The 19,368-nt window shown below is 42.7% G+C and overlaps 1 protein-coding gene across 1 annotated transcript in view; it reads right to left on the bottom strand.

Annotated features, from left to right (window-relative positions):
* The window catches only part of VPS41 (VPS41 subunit of HOPS complex), a 110,752-nt gene that overhangs the window by 14,033 nt on the left and 77,351 nt on the right, over positions 1-19,368 (bottom strand). Inside the window, exons 14-25 of the mRNA XM_053359612.1 lie at positions 17,371-17,427; positions 15,157-15,218; positions 14,545-14,626; positions 12,130-12,222; positions 10,408-10,535; positions 8,395-8,539; positions 7,035-7,076; positions 6,865-6,915; positions 4,783-4,920; positions 3,268-3,322; positions 1,578-1,718; positions 131-267 (exon numbers count right to left, since the gene is read on the bottom strand). Coding sequence (XP_053215587.1) covers positions 131-267; positions 1,578-1,718; positions 3,268-3,322; positions 4,783-4,920; positions 6,865-6,915; positions 7,035-7,076; positions 8,395-8,539; positions 10,408-10,535; positions 12,130-12,222; positions 14,545-14,626; positions 15,157-15,218; positions 17,371-17,427 — 1,131 coding nt within the window. The remainder of the gene's footprint in view (positions 1-130; positions 268-1,577; positions 1,719-3,267; positions 3,323-4,782; positions 4,921-6,864; positions 6,916-7,034; positions 7,077-8,394; positions 8,540-10,407; positions 10,536-12,129; positions 12,223-14,544; positions 14,627-15,156; positions 15,219-17,370; positions 17,428-19,368) is intronic.

Consider the following 19,368-nt stretch of genomic DNA (forward strand, 5'->3'; position numbering starts at 1 on the left):
ACAAGAAGCCTTCATAGCATGATTATTCTTTTACCAGTATTCTGTTCCTTTAAAATTACTGATCTCCCTCTATTATTCATTCCTGGTGGTGGAATGAGAAGAATGGACACTGAAAAGCAGTAACAGTTACCTGTAAGTTATAATCCTGAAGAATTTTTACCAGCGAATCTCTCAGGTTTGGAATCTCCATGCCTTCCTTAATGCGGTGGATCAGGAGGATGGGGTCAACGTGGGTCCCAATGTTATTTAACAAGCCGGTAATAAAAGCTGTAGAAACACAAAGGGGGAGTTAATCTGAAACTTAGTCTCTTAACTGCATGTACTGCTCTCTAAAAAAAGAAAAGAAAAAGAAAACAGTATGCTGGCACATCTAAAGTGGGAGAGATGTCACTAGCAAGAGGCCTAGTTTTCAAATTTACATTTTATAAAGTTACGTATAGAAATAAAGGTTGCATACCATATAAACAAGCTGCAATAAGCTTGAGATATTCTACTGAACTATTCCTTGGGTCTACAAACATCAGTAACAGGGCCTCATTTTACTTGTGTATTATCTTTGTGGCCGACAATGATGTTGACAACCTTCCTGCCTCCTCTTTCCATCAGACCTTTCCATGCTACATCTCTAAATTCACACAGGGCTCTGCATTTCACACACCACCTGATCTTCACACTTTCCAGCATTGCCATTGCCTCTTTCCTTGTGATGCCCCCCCCCCGTCTCCCTTTTTATAAGTATCCACTTTCTTCTACATCATCTTTGATTCCTCCAGATCACTATTTCTCAGTCCACGGCTCCTCTGCTTCCACCTTCAGCGATCCTGTCTAGATCCTGTCGCTTAGCTTTCCTCCTCATCCACTTTTTCATAAAACACCTCTTTCTTCTCAGCTTCCATCTGCCTTCACACAGGTCCTTCTGTTTCTACATGCTGTGGGGTGAATTCACTGCCTCGCCCCCCCAGCCGCAATGACCTTTCATGTTCCTCACAGTAGCTGGACTGTTTGTGAACACTCTTGATGATTACAATGCCATTCCATCACAGCAGCTCAGCCAAGGCATCACACCTGCGGACAGGTGCCCATGGCAGGACTATTCCATCTTTTTTGCCTTTTCATTTAAAACAATACTTATTTCAAGAAATATAAAGATGTGTAATAATCACATAAAGTACAACTTTTGAAGACCTTTGCAGTGAAGATGCAGAGATAGAAAAACATGCTAGCAATTCATCCAATTTGTCGGCCAACAGCACATGTGCCAGCAGCTGTGGAATAATGTAATTACTTATGCTTATCAGTGCCAGATGCTGCAGGATGCCAGGACATTTCCTCCCTCAGTACGTTGTAATACTCCAATTATTACGTTGCAATTTCAGACTTCTGCCCCATGCAAGCTGGCATTAATCCCAAATCAATCTGACTACACTGTTTTTCTTCTGTAGAGGGATAAATTATATTCTTTCACTGCCTCACACTTAATTAAAATCTCTCTCTCTCTCTCTCTCTCTCTCTCTCTCTCTCTCACACACACACACACACACACAGTAAATTAACTGAGCAGGAACTACTTTGCTTACGTGGTTTGTCAATGGAATACAAGATGAGATCTTCCCACAGTTCTGCATCATCTTGCTCCTTAGCAAATTCAATAGCCTTATCCACATCATATAATTCCTCCATGATCATCTTCAGAGCACTTCGACTATTGCCCATTCTGCCTAAAATGACAAAGGAAACCAGGAATTGTGAAAGAACAGCCTACCGCCACCAAGCTAAGTTAAGCCTCAGGGTTAAGGGGAAACAACATCCTCTGTTATATTGTCTAAAACCTTTTTCACTTCCGGCTTATATTTTAATAACACAAATGATAAATTAAATTAAATTAATTAAATTAAAGCAATATACTTCAATCCCATTGAAATACATGGGTCCTTTGTATGTCTTAATAGTTGCTTGCTGAACTGAGCTACATCTGTGATTGTGTCCAGAGATGCAGGTTATCCTACAACTAAAGCCAGACTTTTTGGGGGTGGGGAGAACAGACTAAGGTTGCAAATACTTAATTTTATTTATGCTGTCTAATTTTAAATTGCTGTTATGGCCTAATCTGTATTGAAATTGTCCTTTGTTTTTTCCAGTGTTATACTTTGCTGACTAGCTGTACGAGTTAATCTGGTCTGTGACCGTTTAATAAAATTTGATTTGATTTGGAAGGTTGCAATCCTATACAGATGTACTGGGAAATAAGCCCCACTGAAGTCAATGGGACTCAAGAAAACATGCCTAGGGTTGAGCTGGGAAGCTCAGTACGCACTAACATGGCACAGCACAGGCCATTTCAGAATCAGATGTGCCCCTGCAAGGTTTTAACCTGAACTGCCCTGCAGGACAAAAGGACCCCAGACAAGGTCATGCTCAGCAGCATCTCCTTAACAGCCATGGCCATCATTGAGCAGCAAGGACCGGCACATACATGGCACTGGTGGCTGTGACAATCTGACACGGAATCATGAAATTGAAGGGTTAGAAAGGATCCCCAAGAGTCATCTCAACTAGGGTCAGGGCCTTTTCAGCACTGGCCCCGACTTGGTGGAACGCTCTGCCACAAGAGACCAGGGCCCTGCAGGACTTGACATCTTTCCGCAGGGCCTGCAAGACAGAGATGTTCCGCTGGCCTTTGGTTTGGACTCAGTCTGACCCTTATGTTTCCCTCCCCTTATGATTTTGATCTATGGGCTACTTTTAAAATGAGGCTGCATTTTAAATTGTTTTTTAACCTGTATTTTAAATTGTTTTCCCCCTCCCTATTAAGTTTTTATTGTAATTGTACTGGTGTTAGCCACCCTGAGCCCGGCTCTGGCCAGGGAGGGGGGAGGGCTGCGTATAAATAAAACAAATTATTATTATTATTATTATTATTATTATTATTATTATTAAGTCCAACCCCCTGCAATGCAGGAATCTCAACATCCTTCCATGCAGAGATCTGCCACAGGCTTAAGAATCTGCATTTTTCAAAACCAGGACTTTTATGTCTGGGTTGATAGATGGTACCTGGAGCTTACACCAGTATGGGATCATAATATTGGCTTTAATATCTCAGGGGTTGGGGGGGCAGTTAAGACACCTTGCCTGGTCATGAGCTTTTAGGATCAGCAGGGATACAATGTAAGAACCTGGCCCTGGAAATACTGAGTTGAGGATGTCACCTTTTAATAAAAACAAAACCACCAGGTCATTGCTATTAATCAAAATGCAGCTACTTACTCAAAAGATAAACTGTCTCTTCTACAAAGTTTCTTTGTTGACAGATTTCAAGAGCCTGGGATTTCAAAAGGAGAAAATTAATATGACCACAACTTAAGTTATCAACCAGCCTGTCTCTGCCGTAAATTAGCAGCACAGCCCCTGTACCCGTCTACTCAGAAATAAGTCGCACCGAGTCCAGTGGAATAACAGCCGAAAAATATCACCAGGGCTCCCAAAGTACTTTTCTATAAAGGCACATAACTCATGTAACAGAAACGGTGAATATTTATAAAAATATGGACTAAGAATAAAAGAAAAGTAATTACAGCCAACATCTGCTTGAGTTTCTTAAAGAACAACACTACCAAAGAATGAAACAAGCATATAAGTCATGAATTACTCCCCAAATAAAGGTTTTCTAAAGTATATCTCGTAACTACAGAATCTTCTGAATTTTTTTTATCAACCTCCATGTACAGAAGCTAATGCTTGCCTTCCTAAATGTGGAAAGGAAATCTGACACCCCACAATTTAATGCTAGTCTGTGCAGCATAATTTAACCAGACGCTCTCTATCCCTTGTATGCCTCAAGAGGCTGCTGTGGAAATGGAATGGGATGGCCACCATGTATGAGCTTCTTGGGCAAAGGGGCTGCATGCCTATGTGATTAATTACCGGGGCTATAGCTCAGTGGCAGAGCTATTGTTCTGCATGCTGAAAGGCCGCAGGTTCAATCCCTGCCATCTCCAGACTGTCCCCTGCCTGAAGGCCTGCAGAACAACTGCCAGGCATTGTGATTCTCAAACTTGGGTCCCCAGATGTTTCTGGACTACAGTTCCCATCATCCCTGACCACTAGTCCTGATAGCTAAGGATGATGGGAGTTGTAGTCCAACAGCAGCTGGAGAGCCAGGGTTTGAGAAACACCGCATGTAGACAATACTGAACAGGAAAGACCAATGGTCTGACTTGGGGAGAGGCTCCTGGGTTGTCCCAACAATAATAAACATGTCCCTTGCCCAGACAGATAAATTCCTGCATTTCATCAACATTTCATTCCACGCTCACACAACAAACACCAAGCCTCAGTCATAATTGTAACAAAAACATCTGGCGGAGTGAACAAAAATCGGGGGGGGGGGATTAAATATTAAAAACCTCAAATAATATTTAAATTAAGAACAGGATGAAAAACATGTCTGAGTCATCATGGTACTTAAAGTCAAGATCTAAACCAATGTGGTTTTCATGATTTCCAGCAGATGGCAGCATAACACACAGAGTAGCCAGAATAAGTCAGGTCACAATTGCAAACTGAAAAGCCAAAGTTGGTAACAGTTTTGTTGAGATCAACTAAAATGTGACAAAGACATGGGTGGGTGGGATGGGGGAACCTTGCAATTGGAAAAAGAAGAAGGAAAAGAAAATGAGAAAAAGAACTCCCCCAAACCCACTGCTAAATAACCAACAGCTTTAATATTTATCACAGAAAATAGAGAGGGGGAAAAGATACATTTAAAGGATTTTTCCTCACCTTTTCTAAAGGGCAATGAGTGCTGTCTCTGAGAAACGGAAGTAAATTTGGCCGGTCATATTCAGCATACAGACTGATCTGTTTCTCATGATACTTTTGTCCTTTGTGATGGTCTCTCTTGAACAGCTTGTGCAAGTACTACAAAATCAACCCGAAGAACGAAAAAACAGAAACATCCATGATATGGCCATAGGACCAAACAGGCGCTCCAGACTAATCTTAACACCTGACCCAAGGAAACGGAGTAAAATACTATTGCGTCCAGGTGTTACAGACCCCTCTGGCATTGTTGACTGATATCAACATGGGGAATGAAGTGATGGTGTGTTTGTGGAGGGGGGGAGATTGCATCAAATTATCCAATGTGGGAAAGAGCTGCTCAACTTTCCCCAGCCCTAGCAATTCTTTTCACAAATAACCTCACTCCAGGCACTACTTTATTCCTCTGAAATCTAGCTGCAAATGCAGCTTGCACGCTGGATTCAAGAGGTGTCTGGCCTCCAACTCCCATCAGCCCCCAGCCAGCACAGCCAATGGCCAGAGGAGATGGGAGCGGTTGGCATTTGAAAGGGAGAATCAGTGGAGGATAGTTAAACACGCCTCTCGCCCTCCACTCCTGGTCCAGGAAGGGCTTCGTACCCTGATTATCTCAGCAAACCTGGGTCTGGTACCATGCAAATGATCTTGCTTGCCCCGTGGTCCTAAGCCACAAAAGACAGCTTATGTGGTAGGTCTTATAATACTCTTGAAAGGCGCTCAGGCTAGGATGTGGCTGACTATATCCAGAGGCTGGGAAGGAGCAGCCTCCGAAAATATTTCACTTTGCAACAGTGATGCCTTAACATCTGCTGCTGATGCACAGGTGTGTCCTTGGTATATCTTGGGGGCTATAACAGAACACACACAGGGAAGGAGAGAGTCTTTTTGCTAGGCTAGTCCTGAAGTGTTTTGGATTCATACAGTGATAAATCTTATATCTCTTGGGAGCAGGGACAGCTGTTTTACTACAGAGCAGGGTGGTCCAACATGCAGCCCAGGAGCCGCATTCGGCCCTCAAGGCCTTTTTTTTTGGCTGCCCTCGGCAACATTTGACCCCCAGGCCCCCACAACTCTTGCGCTGCCTTCCCAAAGCCAGGTTAGAGAGGTGCTGGGATTTGGGAAGTAGGAGAGAGGCTCTGACAGGGTCCTAAAGGTACCCCTGCCCGTACGGGCCAGTCGTGACAGACTCTAGGGTTGCACGCTCATCTCGCTCAAGAGGCCGGGAGCCAGCGCTGTCCAAAGACACTTCTGGGTCACATGGCCAGCGTGACAAAGCTGCAACTGGCGAGCCAGCACCAGCGCCGCACACGGAAACGCTGTTTACCTTCCCGCTATAAAGCGGTACCTATTTATCTACTTGCACTTAGGGGTGCTTTCGAACTGCTAGGTGGGCAGGAGCTGGGACCGAATGACGGGAGCTCACCCCGCCGCGGGGATTCGAACCGCCGACCTTACGATCAGCAAGTCCTAGGCACTGAGGTTTTACCCACAGCGCCACCCACGTCCCTAGGACAGGGTCCTAGAGCCCTCTAACCTCCTTCCCAAAGCCTAATTAAACTTTCCCAGCTTTGAGAAGAGGGAGGAAGGGCTCTAGGACTCTGCCAGAGCCTCACGCCTCCTTCCCAAAGCCCGGTGCCTCACTTATCCTGTTTTGGGAAGGCAGCATGAGTCACATGACCTTGTGCTTCCTGACAAGGGTGTCCTGTCGGTTCTGCATCCAAGTACTCTTGCAGCCCACTTGGTATGAAAAGTTGGGCTGCCCTGCTATAGAGGGCCTAGCGAGCACAGATTTTGTGGGCAAACCATTTATTTTACTCAGTGTGGTTCCTTACTGATGTGACTAATGGAATGTCTCCCCACAACCAGCGTCTTTTGAGTGTCAGTTATGAAAGCATTCTTCCCCACACCGAGTGCAACCCTTCTGTTGGAAGTTGGAGACCTGTTCAGTTGCCATTGAGGATAAATATTTATCAGTTCATGCCTCTGATTGCACCAGGAACACACCTGTTGAAATCTGCATGGACACCTTAAACTGCCACTTACCACATGCTGCAATTCAGGCCTGTTTTTTAATTCTTCCACCACTTTATCAATCTAAAACGAAAAAGAGATATGATAAAATGATAAAAAAGTTGGCTTCTGGGCCAAATCTCTTGCTCAGAGAGAGGGACAGGAAGTAGCCAGCCAAAACATAGCGAAATGGTTGTACTCACAGAGATCTTGTCTTCATTATCCAAAAGCATGTCAACTGCTTTCTAAAACAAACAAAATGTTCACGGCAGATAAGAGATATGTAAAATCACAATTTAACATGGTTATATGTACATATAGATTTTGAACAAACTTCCTCTGTCTTATGAAAAACAAAAATTGCTATGCAGTTTATCGTGTGTGTTGGGAAAGAGACAGCAGGACTGTTGGCGGAAGAACAAGATGCTTGCTGGTTGTATTACAATATGGCTACAAGCCCCGGCGTATGTGGGGCTTCCACAGCCAGCGAAGACAGATGGTGCTTGATGAGAATGCAAAATGCTTTCCGGAATTTGGCTGGCAGTGGAAGAGTGCCACATGTGCTGGATCTATATAGGCATACAGAACACGTATTAAAGGTGAAAGCCATAGCAATGCAAATTCTCTGTGTAAACTCCTATTAAACGCAATATTTAGTGGCTTTCATCCCAAGGCCTCCTCAAGCCTATGTTCACCCTTAGGAAGGGGGGCTGCAGATGTGCACACTCATTATTGCAGTGCTTTTTTCACTGCAGTGAGAAGTGAATGGCTCAACCAGGAAACAGTGATGGGAGTTGTAGTCTACAACATCTAGATACTGCCAGAGTTGGTCCTATTTTAAATGCTTACATCTGCCTTAAGACTTGAGAAACAGCTGCTGTCACATAAATGAATGCAGGTTCCAATGCTCAGTGCCCCTGACGCTCCCTGCCCAAAGCTTTTCCAACACTTGAGAGTTTTTGGTCAACTGATCGAAAGCAAAGAGGATTTTTTTCCAGGCACACAACTTTGTTTTTTGAACACAGGTTAAAGAATGGAGAGCTTTCACAAGCAGATTAGCCAACAGAAAATTGGGGAAATGGCGAGAATATCTACACTGCATGTGTGATGTGTGCTAAATTAAAACTGTTTCTTCAAACAATTAGCACTTTGGTTCATTAAGTGACATATTTTGGGAAAAAGGTTATAGGGATCTTCAAAAAGGACCTATTTCAAATTTCTCAATGTCTGGATTCCTGCTGTTTATATTTGGCTCTTCCACCTAGATTTATGGATGCAAATAACACAAAATATGATTTCCCCAAGGTTATATGACTATCTTCTTTTCCTTAATGTCAAACAATAAAGGTTTTCCCCCCAAAAGCATTAGGGTAGAAACAAACTCACTGTAAAAAGTTTTTTGTGAAAATATAACCAATTCAGCCATTTGGTGTCGACATTCTCACACATCAGTTTATCCAAAATATGAAGTTCACTTGGTTAAATAATATTTTTTCCTATCTGCTAAAATTCTTACAGCCAAGAGTATATAAAAAACACCCCACCACTTTAAAGCCATCATACCTCTGAATCAAACTCCATTAGCAGAACAATTTTGTCCCTGATGGAGCTGAAAAGATTGTGTTTGTGGATCAGCTGGAAAACATCTTTATGTCTCAGTGTGAGATAAATTTCAAGGGCCTTTCCGTAGCGTTGGTCATAGGTGTACCTGAAAAAGAGGATCATACGTTATGACCTAGATGTGGGCCTTTTGAAAAAGTCATCCACCACCACGGAAATCACAGTTTTGCTAAAAGCTCGACACAAATTGCTTAAACATTGGGCCATCATTTAGAATAATGGAAAATACTTTTCTTCCTTATATATATATGTATTAGAAAAGTAATTGGATGCAATTCTCAGTTCTTCATTGTTCTTGTGTACTGGACACCAATGACCCATAACCCAGGGCCCATCTTCTCATTAAGAAACATTTCAGAGGTTGCCACAAGCTTCACACAAACGGTGAAGAATTGCACTTCAACACAGGGATATTTGTAGGGGTGTATTTCCCTTCACTGAGATATCCTTATAAAGGCCTTCTTTTGGGTGGGGGTGGGGTGGGGACACGATGGCCTGGTTCATACGTCACAGTAAACCAAACTATGGCTTCCTGGAACCATGCAAATAAATCTGGGCTGCAGCTCATGGTCGGCAAGGAGAAAGCTTAGCTACAAGACTGGGTTGGGATGACACGCAGAGTCAAACCTTGGCTTAGCTCAGTACAGTATACCAGTATACCTGAAGGAGCGTCTCCACCCCCATCGTTCTGCCCGGACGCTGAGGTCCAGCGCCGAGGGCCTTCTGGCGGTTCCCTCATTGCGAGAAGCAAAGCTACAGGGAACTAGGCAGAGGGCCTTCTTGGTAGTGGCACCCGCCCTGTGGAACACCCTCCCACCAGATGTCAAAGCGATAAACAACTACCTGACATTCAGAAGACATCTTAAGGCAGCCCTGTTCAAGGAAGTTTTTAATGTGTGACATTTTAGTGTATTTTTGGTTTATGTGGAAGCCACCCAGAGTGGCTGGGGAAACCCAGCCAGATGGGCGGGGTACAAATAAGAAATTATTATTATTATTATTATTATTATTATTATTATTATTATTATTACAGTACGGGAGTGAAAAAGGCTGGCCAAGAGCAAAATGGCAGCAAGCTTCTCTCTGGGAGCCCAAATGTTCATGTGGTCCCAGTAAGCCACAGTTTGGCTTACCAAAATGTGTGAGCCAGGCCAACGTGAGAGGCGACTGTCAAGTGACTGCACTTGGCCTGAGGACTGGCAGAGATACTCAGAAAGGGGAGAGAATGAAACCATGCTTCCATGTGTAAAAACAAAATAAAGCAAGAGGGTTCTCCCACTGATTCCATCGCTCAGTGTCCGGCTCCATTGAAAATAGGCGAAGATGCAAAAGGCTGAGGATGCGATCTCAGAGGGAGTGGTGCTTAGGTTGTGAAGAAGGTTGGCAAGGAAGGAGGGATGGATGGATGAGGCAGGTTCTGCCAATGACAAGGTGCTCAGCAAAGAGCTGGCATGAATGTTAGGGCTTCATGGGTTCTGGTATGAGCTGATTGGCAGGATACATGCCAGTGTTCATGCCCATGGGGTGCCCCATACAGCAGCACCTACCCTCGTTTGCAAGGGGTGAAGAACTCCAGCGACACAGGAAGGAAGGTGCAGAAGGTTCTGATTTCTGGGTGCCCCAGTCTGACGCTCTGTCCCTCCCGTACCTTGCAAAATACCCCTTGAGTAATACACACCAAGGCTAATTTCAATTTTAAAAATGGCTTCCTTATGACACATTCTGTTCTGCTTTCCCTAGTGCAACAGATCACACACACTGAAAAGGATGCAAACCTGCCCAGCCACTGTGAAACAAGGGGTGGGAGAAGTACAAACTAATTCTCTGTAGAGATAAATGTGTAAAACCCTGGCGATCCAAGGAAGGGAACTGTAGTTAAACATGCTCAGTTCTTTAAAGAACAGAAACAGTGAAACAATCTCTCAGGGCAGCCATTCAAACACATTATAGACTTACAACTCTGCAAGCGTTTTCAGCAAAGTCCTGTTCTGTGGATCTTTCTTCAGATGGTCCACCACTGCTTGGACAATGATTGCGTTGTTATAAAGGTTCCCAGGCCACTCCTTAATTAATGTTGCAAAACCCTTGAAATGTAAAAAAAAAATCAGTCATCATTCATCAACCCATGCATACAAACTTTTAAAAAAGCAAAGCCATTGCCTTAAAAGTTGAAGATCTTCCCAAGTGGTGAGAATAGCTATACCACTCCCTGTTTCTCGGGATTTCAAGTGCTGAAGTGCTATAAAACTCTGTTCACCTCACAAGTTGGGCGAGATCTATCTATCTGGATCACGAAGTGGTTCCCTTCACCCTCTGGTAAGCTACCTTTAGTAAGTGTTTGGTTGTATTGACCCAAGGTGATTTATGTGCAGAAATATATAAAGGAGAGCCTGCTATTGAACAAACGAAAGTGTTTTCCATTCCCCACCCCCTCTATTCTGGGGCGCTTAAATTACCAAGACATTTGACATTTTTCAAATATAGAACCCAGAGAGTATGGAGATGTTACCTTTACTGTTATGAATAACGAAGTGGAACTAAATTGTCACACTTTAGAATAATTGAACAGAGGAAGAAAGTAATATTCTGCTTATTTCAATTCTCCCAGAATAGTTATAAGATAATACACTCCCAAGACCATGGAAGAGCAGGTCATTGATTATTCATGCATTTATTTGCTCATTTTACAGTTCCCTTTGTTTTCACTTATCACTGCTGAAGTTAACCTGCAAGTACTTTGGAGACTATTGTGCTGTTTGCGGCACAAATGCAACACAGCCGTTTTTCATTTAGTAAAACAGATAACTCAACAAATTTATATAAACTGTTGCCTATTCCAGCCTGCGGTCAAACAGCTTCCTGAACACTCCTATGTTTTGCAGTATTCTTCTGTATACCGGATAATACCGTACGGCAGCCTTTGGCAACGTGGTGCCCTCCCTGCACACACTGTTGGCCTACAACTCCCATCAGCACCAGCCAGCAAAGGCTGATGGGAGTTGCAGGCCAACAATATCTGGAGGGAATGAGGTTGCTGAAGACTGGTGCAGAATTCAAATTGAATATGTTGAGTGGATTCTTTCGCATTTCAAGGTTTTATGACATAAACTGCTCTGGGATTTTTACATGGTTGCATATGAAGGAACCAATAAACGGCGCTCTTGCATTTGTATATTGCCTTAGAGTGCAAGTGGTACTGCATCAAGTGGGAAGGATGGACCATGCAAGAGCTCTTGCCAGCATCCAGACTGCAAAGGTTTTTCTCCTTGCTTAGTGTCATGTGGGATGGGTCACTGTCAGTTTTTCAAGGGAGAAATTCTTCATTGGCTGAATGCAGCCCGCTGATCTTACACTGCTTTAAGGGTACTCTACGTAGGATATACATAGCTGTGACGGCATCAAGGACTCTGGGTGAATGTAACAAGAGCAGCAGCTGTGAACCGCACCATTGTGCTATACCAGGAAGCAGAGTGGCAGCTGCTGGCCACATGAAATTATACTGTCTGCTGTGTCCTTACAAGATCCTTGCCTGGCTCACAGTGCTGACGCTCACTGTTGGTTGTGTGACAGCCATGTATCTTTGTGACAGCTGCTATGCGTCACCCCAATCTCTGCTTTACCACTGCGCTGCTAGCTGCTCTTCCCTGTCAATGGCATTCAAGAGAGATAATGTGGTACCTCATAGTCGCTCTCCAGAAATTCATGCAGGACCATTTCATAGATAAAAGGCTTCAGGACTGAATCCCGTCTTGGCAAATAGCGGCTAATCGCCTATGAGAGGAAACGGAACAAAAGAGGCTCAAGCCTTGCATTTGAGGGAGAACAAAATTTTGTAAGTGCGTGTGTGACTCCTCAAATTGCTATGGAAAACTAGAATGCGGTAAAATGCTACCAGCATCAAGACATTCTGAGAGCGTTCTCAACAGAAGTAGTGAAAAATTATACCGGTGGCAATTTTGAAAGAGCTGTGCAATAAAATTTATCCCAATTGGTCCAAAGAACACCTAACACATTCAGGTAAATGGGGTTGCATTTAAATGGGGGGGGGGAGGAAAAGAGGGTAGGCTTGATTGAAGTCCTAAGGCATTTTGGGTTTTTTCCTTAAGGAAACTGAGCTCATCTCTAGTAAGGGAAGCGATTATCCCGGAGAACAAACCTAGAATAGGGCACATGACTCCTTGTTTCCACGCCTATGAATGGGCCCTTGTACAGTTGCTGGGGAGGGATTTTGGCCAGGAAAAAAAGTGATGCTTAAGAGGGTAAAAGAAAGCAAATAGTATCTTTTGTCCAAAACTGAGCCCAACTATATTCTGAGACAGAATGCATTTCCAAAGCAGCATGGAAGGGGCCAATAACCAGATATAACTCTTTTTTTCAGGGGCTTTTAAGTGATCCAAGTAAAAAAAAAGAAAGAAAGAAAAAAATTAGCAGCAGGAGCAAACTAACTTGCAGCCCAGTCACATTTTGAGGACCCTGTTATGTGATTAAACTGGATGCACATGACAGATTCTAGCACTTGTTGACTACGTCACCACGGAACCATAGTGGCTCAAGGTAGATTAGAATCACTGCAAGAGGGATAAGAGCAGCAGATGTTAACATTGCAGCTTACAAGAGAGGAGCTTTATTGCACAGCATCTCCTATCTTTCTGTGATCTGCTTTCAGAAAGGTGAAAACAACCACCTGTTTAGAAAGGCAGTAATTTAACAGAGAGGCTTTTTGGAAAGCCTGCGAATATTTTCTAAATTTTACAGTCTGCTGGATGGCATAAGTGGAGACATCTGCTCAAGACATTCACATCCAGGCAGGAAATAAATTCAGGAGGGAGTGGTGATGGTGAAAGCAGCACATCACAATTTTACCTATACACATTCTGAAGACCCTTATTGAAGCGAAATAGAGGCAAACGGACTTGAGAGGTTATCTTCCAATGTGGCAAAGTACACACCAAACCTCTAAAAACCTGCAAGTAGTGCTGTTGTCTCTTTAATTCCATAGGAAGGCAGATGCTACAAGACAAGCCGCAATGTTGCAACACCTCCACACTCCTGAACAGAATTTAACAGCTCAAAAGGCAGCAAGGGGCCACCTGCTGCGAGATCTTAATAATATGCCCCTTTTGGCTCATTGACTTTGAATAGGAAAGCATAAAACTCGGAAAGAAAATGTGTATATGTTATTAAAGGGCATGTGCATAAATGCTTTCTACTGCTCTGGAAGTGACAGTCCTTTAGCTGTATGCCACGGGCAATTTATTAACTTAAAAGCTTGCTAACAAACATGCTCCATTAGATTACTTGGTTTGCTATGCTAGCAAGGCACAGAAAGTGGCAGAATTCTTCCCTCTCCCTCCTATCTTTTGTAGTGCACAACAGAACAGCCATCTGTTTGCCTGAAACGTAATTATTTCTTGGTGCTGTTACTAATGAGTCAAAGGATGCGCAAAAGAAGTGAGTCACAAGGTCACAGAGACCGTCTCTGCTCTCTTCTTCTAAGCAAGGGCTTTTGTGAACAAATACAACTCTGCGAGGAAGGAAAAGGGGTAAACTTCAACCTGGGAGGGGGTGCGGTTTGGCTGTTAGTCACTACTACTAACACGTAACATATTGTACAAGATCCGGAAAACTGTGCATCTTGCTGCATTTTAAACTTCAGGAACAGTTTTGCAGCATATTGTGCCAAGCTTTCCGTGTGGCAACGAATACCAATCTGTTATGTTTTGGAATCAAAAGTTACATGATGCTATTTCTTAACTCTGCTCACACACTCACTTAGGAAGGGATTTTGTATACATGTTGGAGGACTATGCAGATACACACAAACCTCCCATGTGGGCAAGATAACATGTGGCACATGTGCTAGGAATGTGAACGTTCTTTCATGGAAAACGGGGTGGGGGAAAATGTGGAAAAGCCTATATTCCAATGCTTTAAAAGGTATAATGCTCACACTAGCCAGGCATTAGCTTATGCGCATGGTGAAGAAGTGCGTTCAGTCACACTTCGCCACATGCATATAATCCTGGCAGGCGACTCTATGAACTGACATAACCAGCCAGAGAAATTCCACGGAAAATATATGACTCTACATACCTTAAGTTGTCCAATTTCTTTAAACCTGTGCACTTCAAATTCCCAGAGATCTGTGTTCTTGCCAAGTATTTTCTGGCATTTTCTGGTATATAGAAGGGAGAAGAGGCTCATAAATCAGGTTGCCACTTCTAAAGCATCTTCCATCTATGCACAGCAGCACCATTTGTGTAACAACTTCCAAATTATTTGGGATCCTTTATTGTATTGCTTCTAATTCTGGCTTAGGTCACTGTTCAGAACATAAAGTTGGTGACCATAATCCAGAGCCCAACATGCACAAGGGCTCCTGCAGCCTGCTGAAGGTACACGGAGCTCCAACAATTCTTGGGCACTTAACCTCGGAACTATTCAGCACAAGGAGGGAGCCCAAAGAGCAAAAACAAAACAAAATTGGGAGCCCCCCTAAGTAGGAGATTATGTGCATTAAACCTCAGTCATTGTCACCTACATCAAAAGCATGCTAACATTCATCTGGGTAAGCAAACATGTAACGTTTCAGAATAATCCAGATAATATTACCAGCCATGTGTACAGCTTGCACACACAAACAGTGTACACAATCACAGAGGTGCACACAATTGTACCCATATGCATTCAAGCTAAACATATTACCGTGCTGCCAGGTCATACTCTCCAATTTCCATCAGATGGTTTATGTAGGCCAAACCTATATCCTGGGGTGAAAATAAAATCCAATTAGCTAAAAGTACATCTAAGAATTGCACACATCCTTCCACAGCCAAGTGTCTGGCATTTGTATTCAAGTGACTTTAGATCAAATACCAGCATGTATTTTTTCAGGGTTTCTAGTTCCTTGGTAACAAATATGCTTGTTTGTGAATCATCAAAGGGCTTACTATAAAGAGCATTTTAAAAAATTTTGAATTTACAGGTTTTAAATATAGGCGCAAATCAGATGATATTCTTCTTGGTCTTGTTTCTATTATCTTCCTGTCCCTCCCAGCTCTTGGGTAATAATTCTCCTATGTTGGGAAAGTGACTCAGAAGAAAGAAAGAAAGAAAGAAAGAAAGAAAGAAAGAAAGAAAGAAAGAAAGACTTGCAGAGGTGTAGCGCATTAATAGAGAGGATCAGTCCACACCAGCCTTTCACAAAGTTGCTGGACTACAACTCCCATCATTCCTAGGTAGCAGGACCAGTGGTCAGGGATGGTGGGGACTCAAGGTTGAGAAAGGCTGGTCTAAACCATGAAGTGTTATTGTTCATGAATGCTTATATAACAGGGATGTGGAAACTGTGGTCCCCCAGGTGTAACTGGGCTCCACATGCCATGATCCCCAGTCTCCATGACCAGGGATGAGGGAAGTTGGCGCAACGACATCTGCAGGGCCACAGGTTCCTTACTCTTGGTTACTAAGATAACATTCCATTCTGCTTTCTGAACCGTCTTAAATCAGGAGAAGCCGATGTAATCTAGTAATGTCTGGAGGAAACCACAACATCTGGAGAGCAATCCCTGTCCAACATCTGATCATATTGGACTAAATGCCACTATTCCTCCTTTGGATAATCATTACTATTTATTAAATTTCTATACTAATATCATTTTCCATTTTACTAGTTTGCAACTTTCTAGTATGCTTAGAAAAAATGTTTTTGTTCTTAACACATTACTTCACATTTCTGCAGCATGATACAAACATCCAGGTAGTTAAAAGTAGTGCAAACTGGGTTTCTTTTTAAAAACAACAACAGTATTTCTGTTCCAGTACTTGCTTCACTGAAAGTCTGAGAAACATTTAACTTTAATTTATAATGGGGAAAAACATAAAATACAAATATAAGCACAGAAATTACGGTAGCCTTGTGAATATGGAATGCGTGGGACCCTGAATGCCCAGAGCTCTGATCATGAAGTTGAGGCGGGCAAAAGGTGGCGAACAGCAGCCAAAACTCTCTCTCATTCTCTCTCTCAATCCCAGAGGAAAGGGTAAAAGAGTTACAAGGCTCAAAGCAAAATCCTGACCTAGAAACTAATTTCACACACAGAACAGACACATTGGCCAAGTGGCGAAGTTTTCGTTTCTGTTGCGTTTGCATAGGCTTAGAAGCATGTTCTTCTTTATGACCCTGGGACTGAGTCATGCACTCCATAGCCAAACTCCGCTTGGGATGCCCTTAGGTTTAGAGTGGCAAATTAAAGTGGCTGAGTGTGTCACTAAGATAAACAGTGTACAGTGGTACCTCGGGTTAAGTACTTAATTCGTTCTTGAGGTCCGTTCTTAACCTGAAACTGTTCTTAACCTGAAGTACCACTTTAGCTAATGGAGCCTCCTGCTGCTGCTGCGCCACTGCTGCACAATTTCTGTTCTCATCTTGAAGCAAAGTTCTTAACCCGAGGTACTATTTCTAGGTTAGCGGAGTCTGTAACCTGAAGCGTATGTAACCTGAAGCGTATGTAACCCGAGGTACCACTGTATGTAATAAGGTTAACTGGGCAGTGACTATGATCTGTTCCTGGGCCAAACCAGGTGTTATGACAAACAACAATAATGTGTCTAGATTCACCCTCTCCCACCGTGACATATGCAATTTATCTGCATCCCGATACTGGTATTTCCCTACCACAGCCCCACAGCCCAGAGGGAAGAGAAACGTGGGGCACTTTGACATCAGGGGGCAAGTTAAGTGCTACTAGATGTTACAAATGGAATGGGGCGGGGGGAACTAGACACAAAACACCCATACATGTAACCTTCGGCCTCGCTTAGCGCAGAGAGAAACCATTAATTTATTTCTGAAAGGTCAGGAGCCTTTTGTGTTCCTCCTTTTTCTTTAAAGAATTCAAATCCAGTTTGCAGACTTACCTGAATCTTGTGTTTTTTCATGGTCTTCTGGCTGATCTCAGCTGCCATCAAAGCCTCCTATATAAATACAAGCAGAGATGACACCCGAGTCAAGTATTCAAAACTTCTGTAGAGAAATCTGGAAAAGTGTGGCTTTGTTTCTTGTGCCTTGTGTTTGAAAGCACTAGAACGTTTAATGTCATGGTCGAATGAACAGCTTTGAATTCATACTCAAACAAAAGCAATTGTTAAAAAGAAAGGGGAGAAAAAATCTTGGGTTCCATCTGGATTCACTCCACATTAGTGCATCAAGATCAAATTTCGGGAGGATGGCACCGTATGAGGTACAATCACAGAAGTTAATTTCCTAGCAAAAAAGCCTCTGCTGTAAAGACACCTGTCAAAAAAAGTACCTTGATTTGTTTTCTGAGTGCTCAACTAAAAGACAAAGAATAAATCCACCACCAGTAAGAGAATGATTTTTCATTAAGTTTAATTTGTGGCTTATCCACTGAGCTGGCATCTCCTGTGTGCAGAAATAGAGCTACCTTCTTGCTACCCAAAATGAAAAGTGAAAGCTTAATGTGGGTTACAACACAAGCTATTCCCTGACTATTAAACAAAGGGCTTTCTGTGGAATATGCCTGAAAGCCTTTCCAATCCAATGAAACAGTGCTTCGTGCATAATGACGTTCAACGTGGACCAACTTGCATATACACCTTGGGAAGAATTAACCCACTTGAACGTTTTCAGAGTGAAACGCAAATGAGACTATAACAAACCGGGAACAGAAGCATGTGTTTGATCCCTTTATTTACTTGTACTGTAGTTATTCACAGCATAAGAGAGTTCACAGACTTCATAACAAAAACCTGTGTTAGAAACTACCACGTTTTCCTGGGGAACCCAGTCTTAAAAGCAACTGAATACTTAAATGTTGCATAAAGTGTTTATCACATATATTTTTCAGGTTCCTTTTCTTTGATAAATGTAAAGCCTAACAGATAGCTTGATGAGCCCCAACAACTCCTAATGCACAAGCTGGAATTCTGAGCTAAAAGTGCTGTATTATGCAGCCAAATAAACTTAAGAGGATTAGAAACTGAAAAAAAAGTATGCAAAATCAGGAAATTAACTTTAATTTTCATACTTCATTTTGACTGCTTGCAACCACTGCATCAGCACTTTTGGACAACTGTTAAGCCTTAGACCAGGGTATGCAATCTTTTTTCCTGCTGGGGCCTGATGGGTGGAGCCAGAAGCAAAAGTGAACTAAACTGGAACAGAGATCACCCTGCCTCCATTTTCACCATGGTTATCTCAAATTAGAACTCCTAATCCAATGCAGGTCTATTTAGAAGTAAGTCCCACTGAATTTAATGGGGTCACTCTCATGTATATAGAGGATTTCTCTAGGACAACAGACTATTGGTCTGTTCTGATAAGCAAGTGAAAGTAATTCCCAAATCACTCTGATTTTAGTCTCTCTCTCTCTCTCTTTTTCACACACACACACACACACACACACAGAGAGAGAGAGAGAGAGAGAGAGAGAGAGAGAGAGAGAGAGAAATTCTCCAGTCATACATCTGGTGGACAGTTTCATTCTTTTAAGGCAATCAACCTATATATTTTTAAGGAAATGCTGCTAATTCTAATTGTTGTGAAACACCACAGAGAGGGGGGGAACACTTTAAAGGGCAGAAAAAAATAAAGAGGACACAAATAGTACAATTCAGGAATAAAAAGATGCTGTTCTCACATATGTTGCTTATGGTGCAATCATATACATGTCTGCTTATAAATACGTCCTACTGAATTCAATGGGACAAACTCCTAGCCTACAAGACTATGGCAAATGCACAGCAATGAGCTGTGGATGGATAAGGCACCATCCTGTCACCTAAACCTGTTGGGTTTTTCTAATTAACACAGGAATAATTCCTGTAAAAAACTTGAGCTATATTTAAGAAGTCATAAAACAGAAAACAAGACATTCAGCGAGGCCTACTCATTGA

This window comes from Podarcis raffonei, chromosome 12 (assembly GCF_027172205.1).
Source record: "Podarcis raffonei isolate rPodRaf1 chromosome 12, rPodRaf1.pri, whole genome shotgun sequence".
Classification (NCBI taxonomy): domain Eukaryota; kingdom Metazoa; phylum Chordata; class Lepidosauria; order Squamata; family Lacertidae; genus Podarcis; species Podarcis raffonei.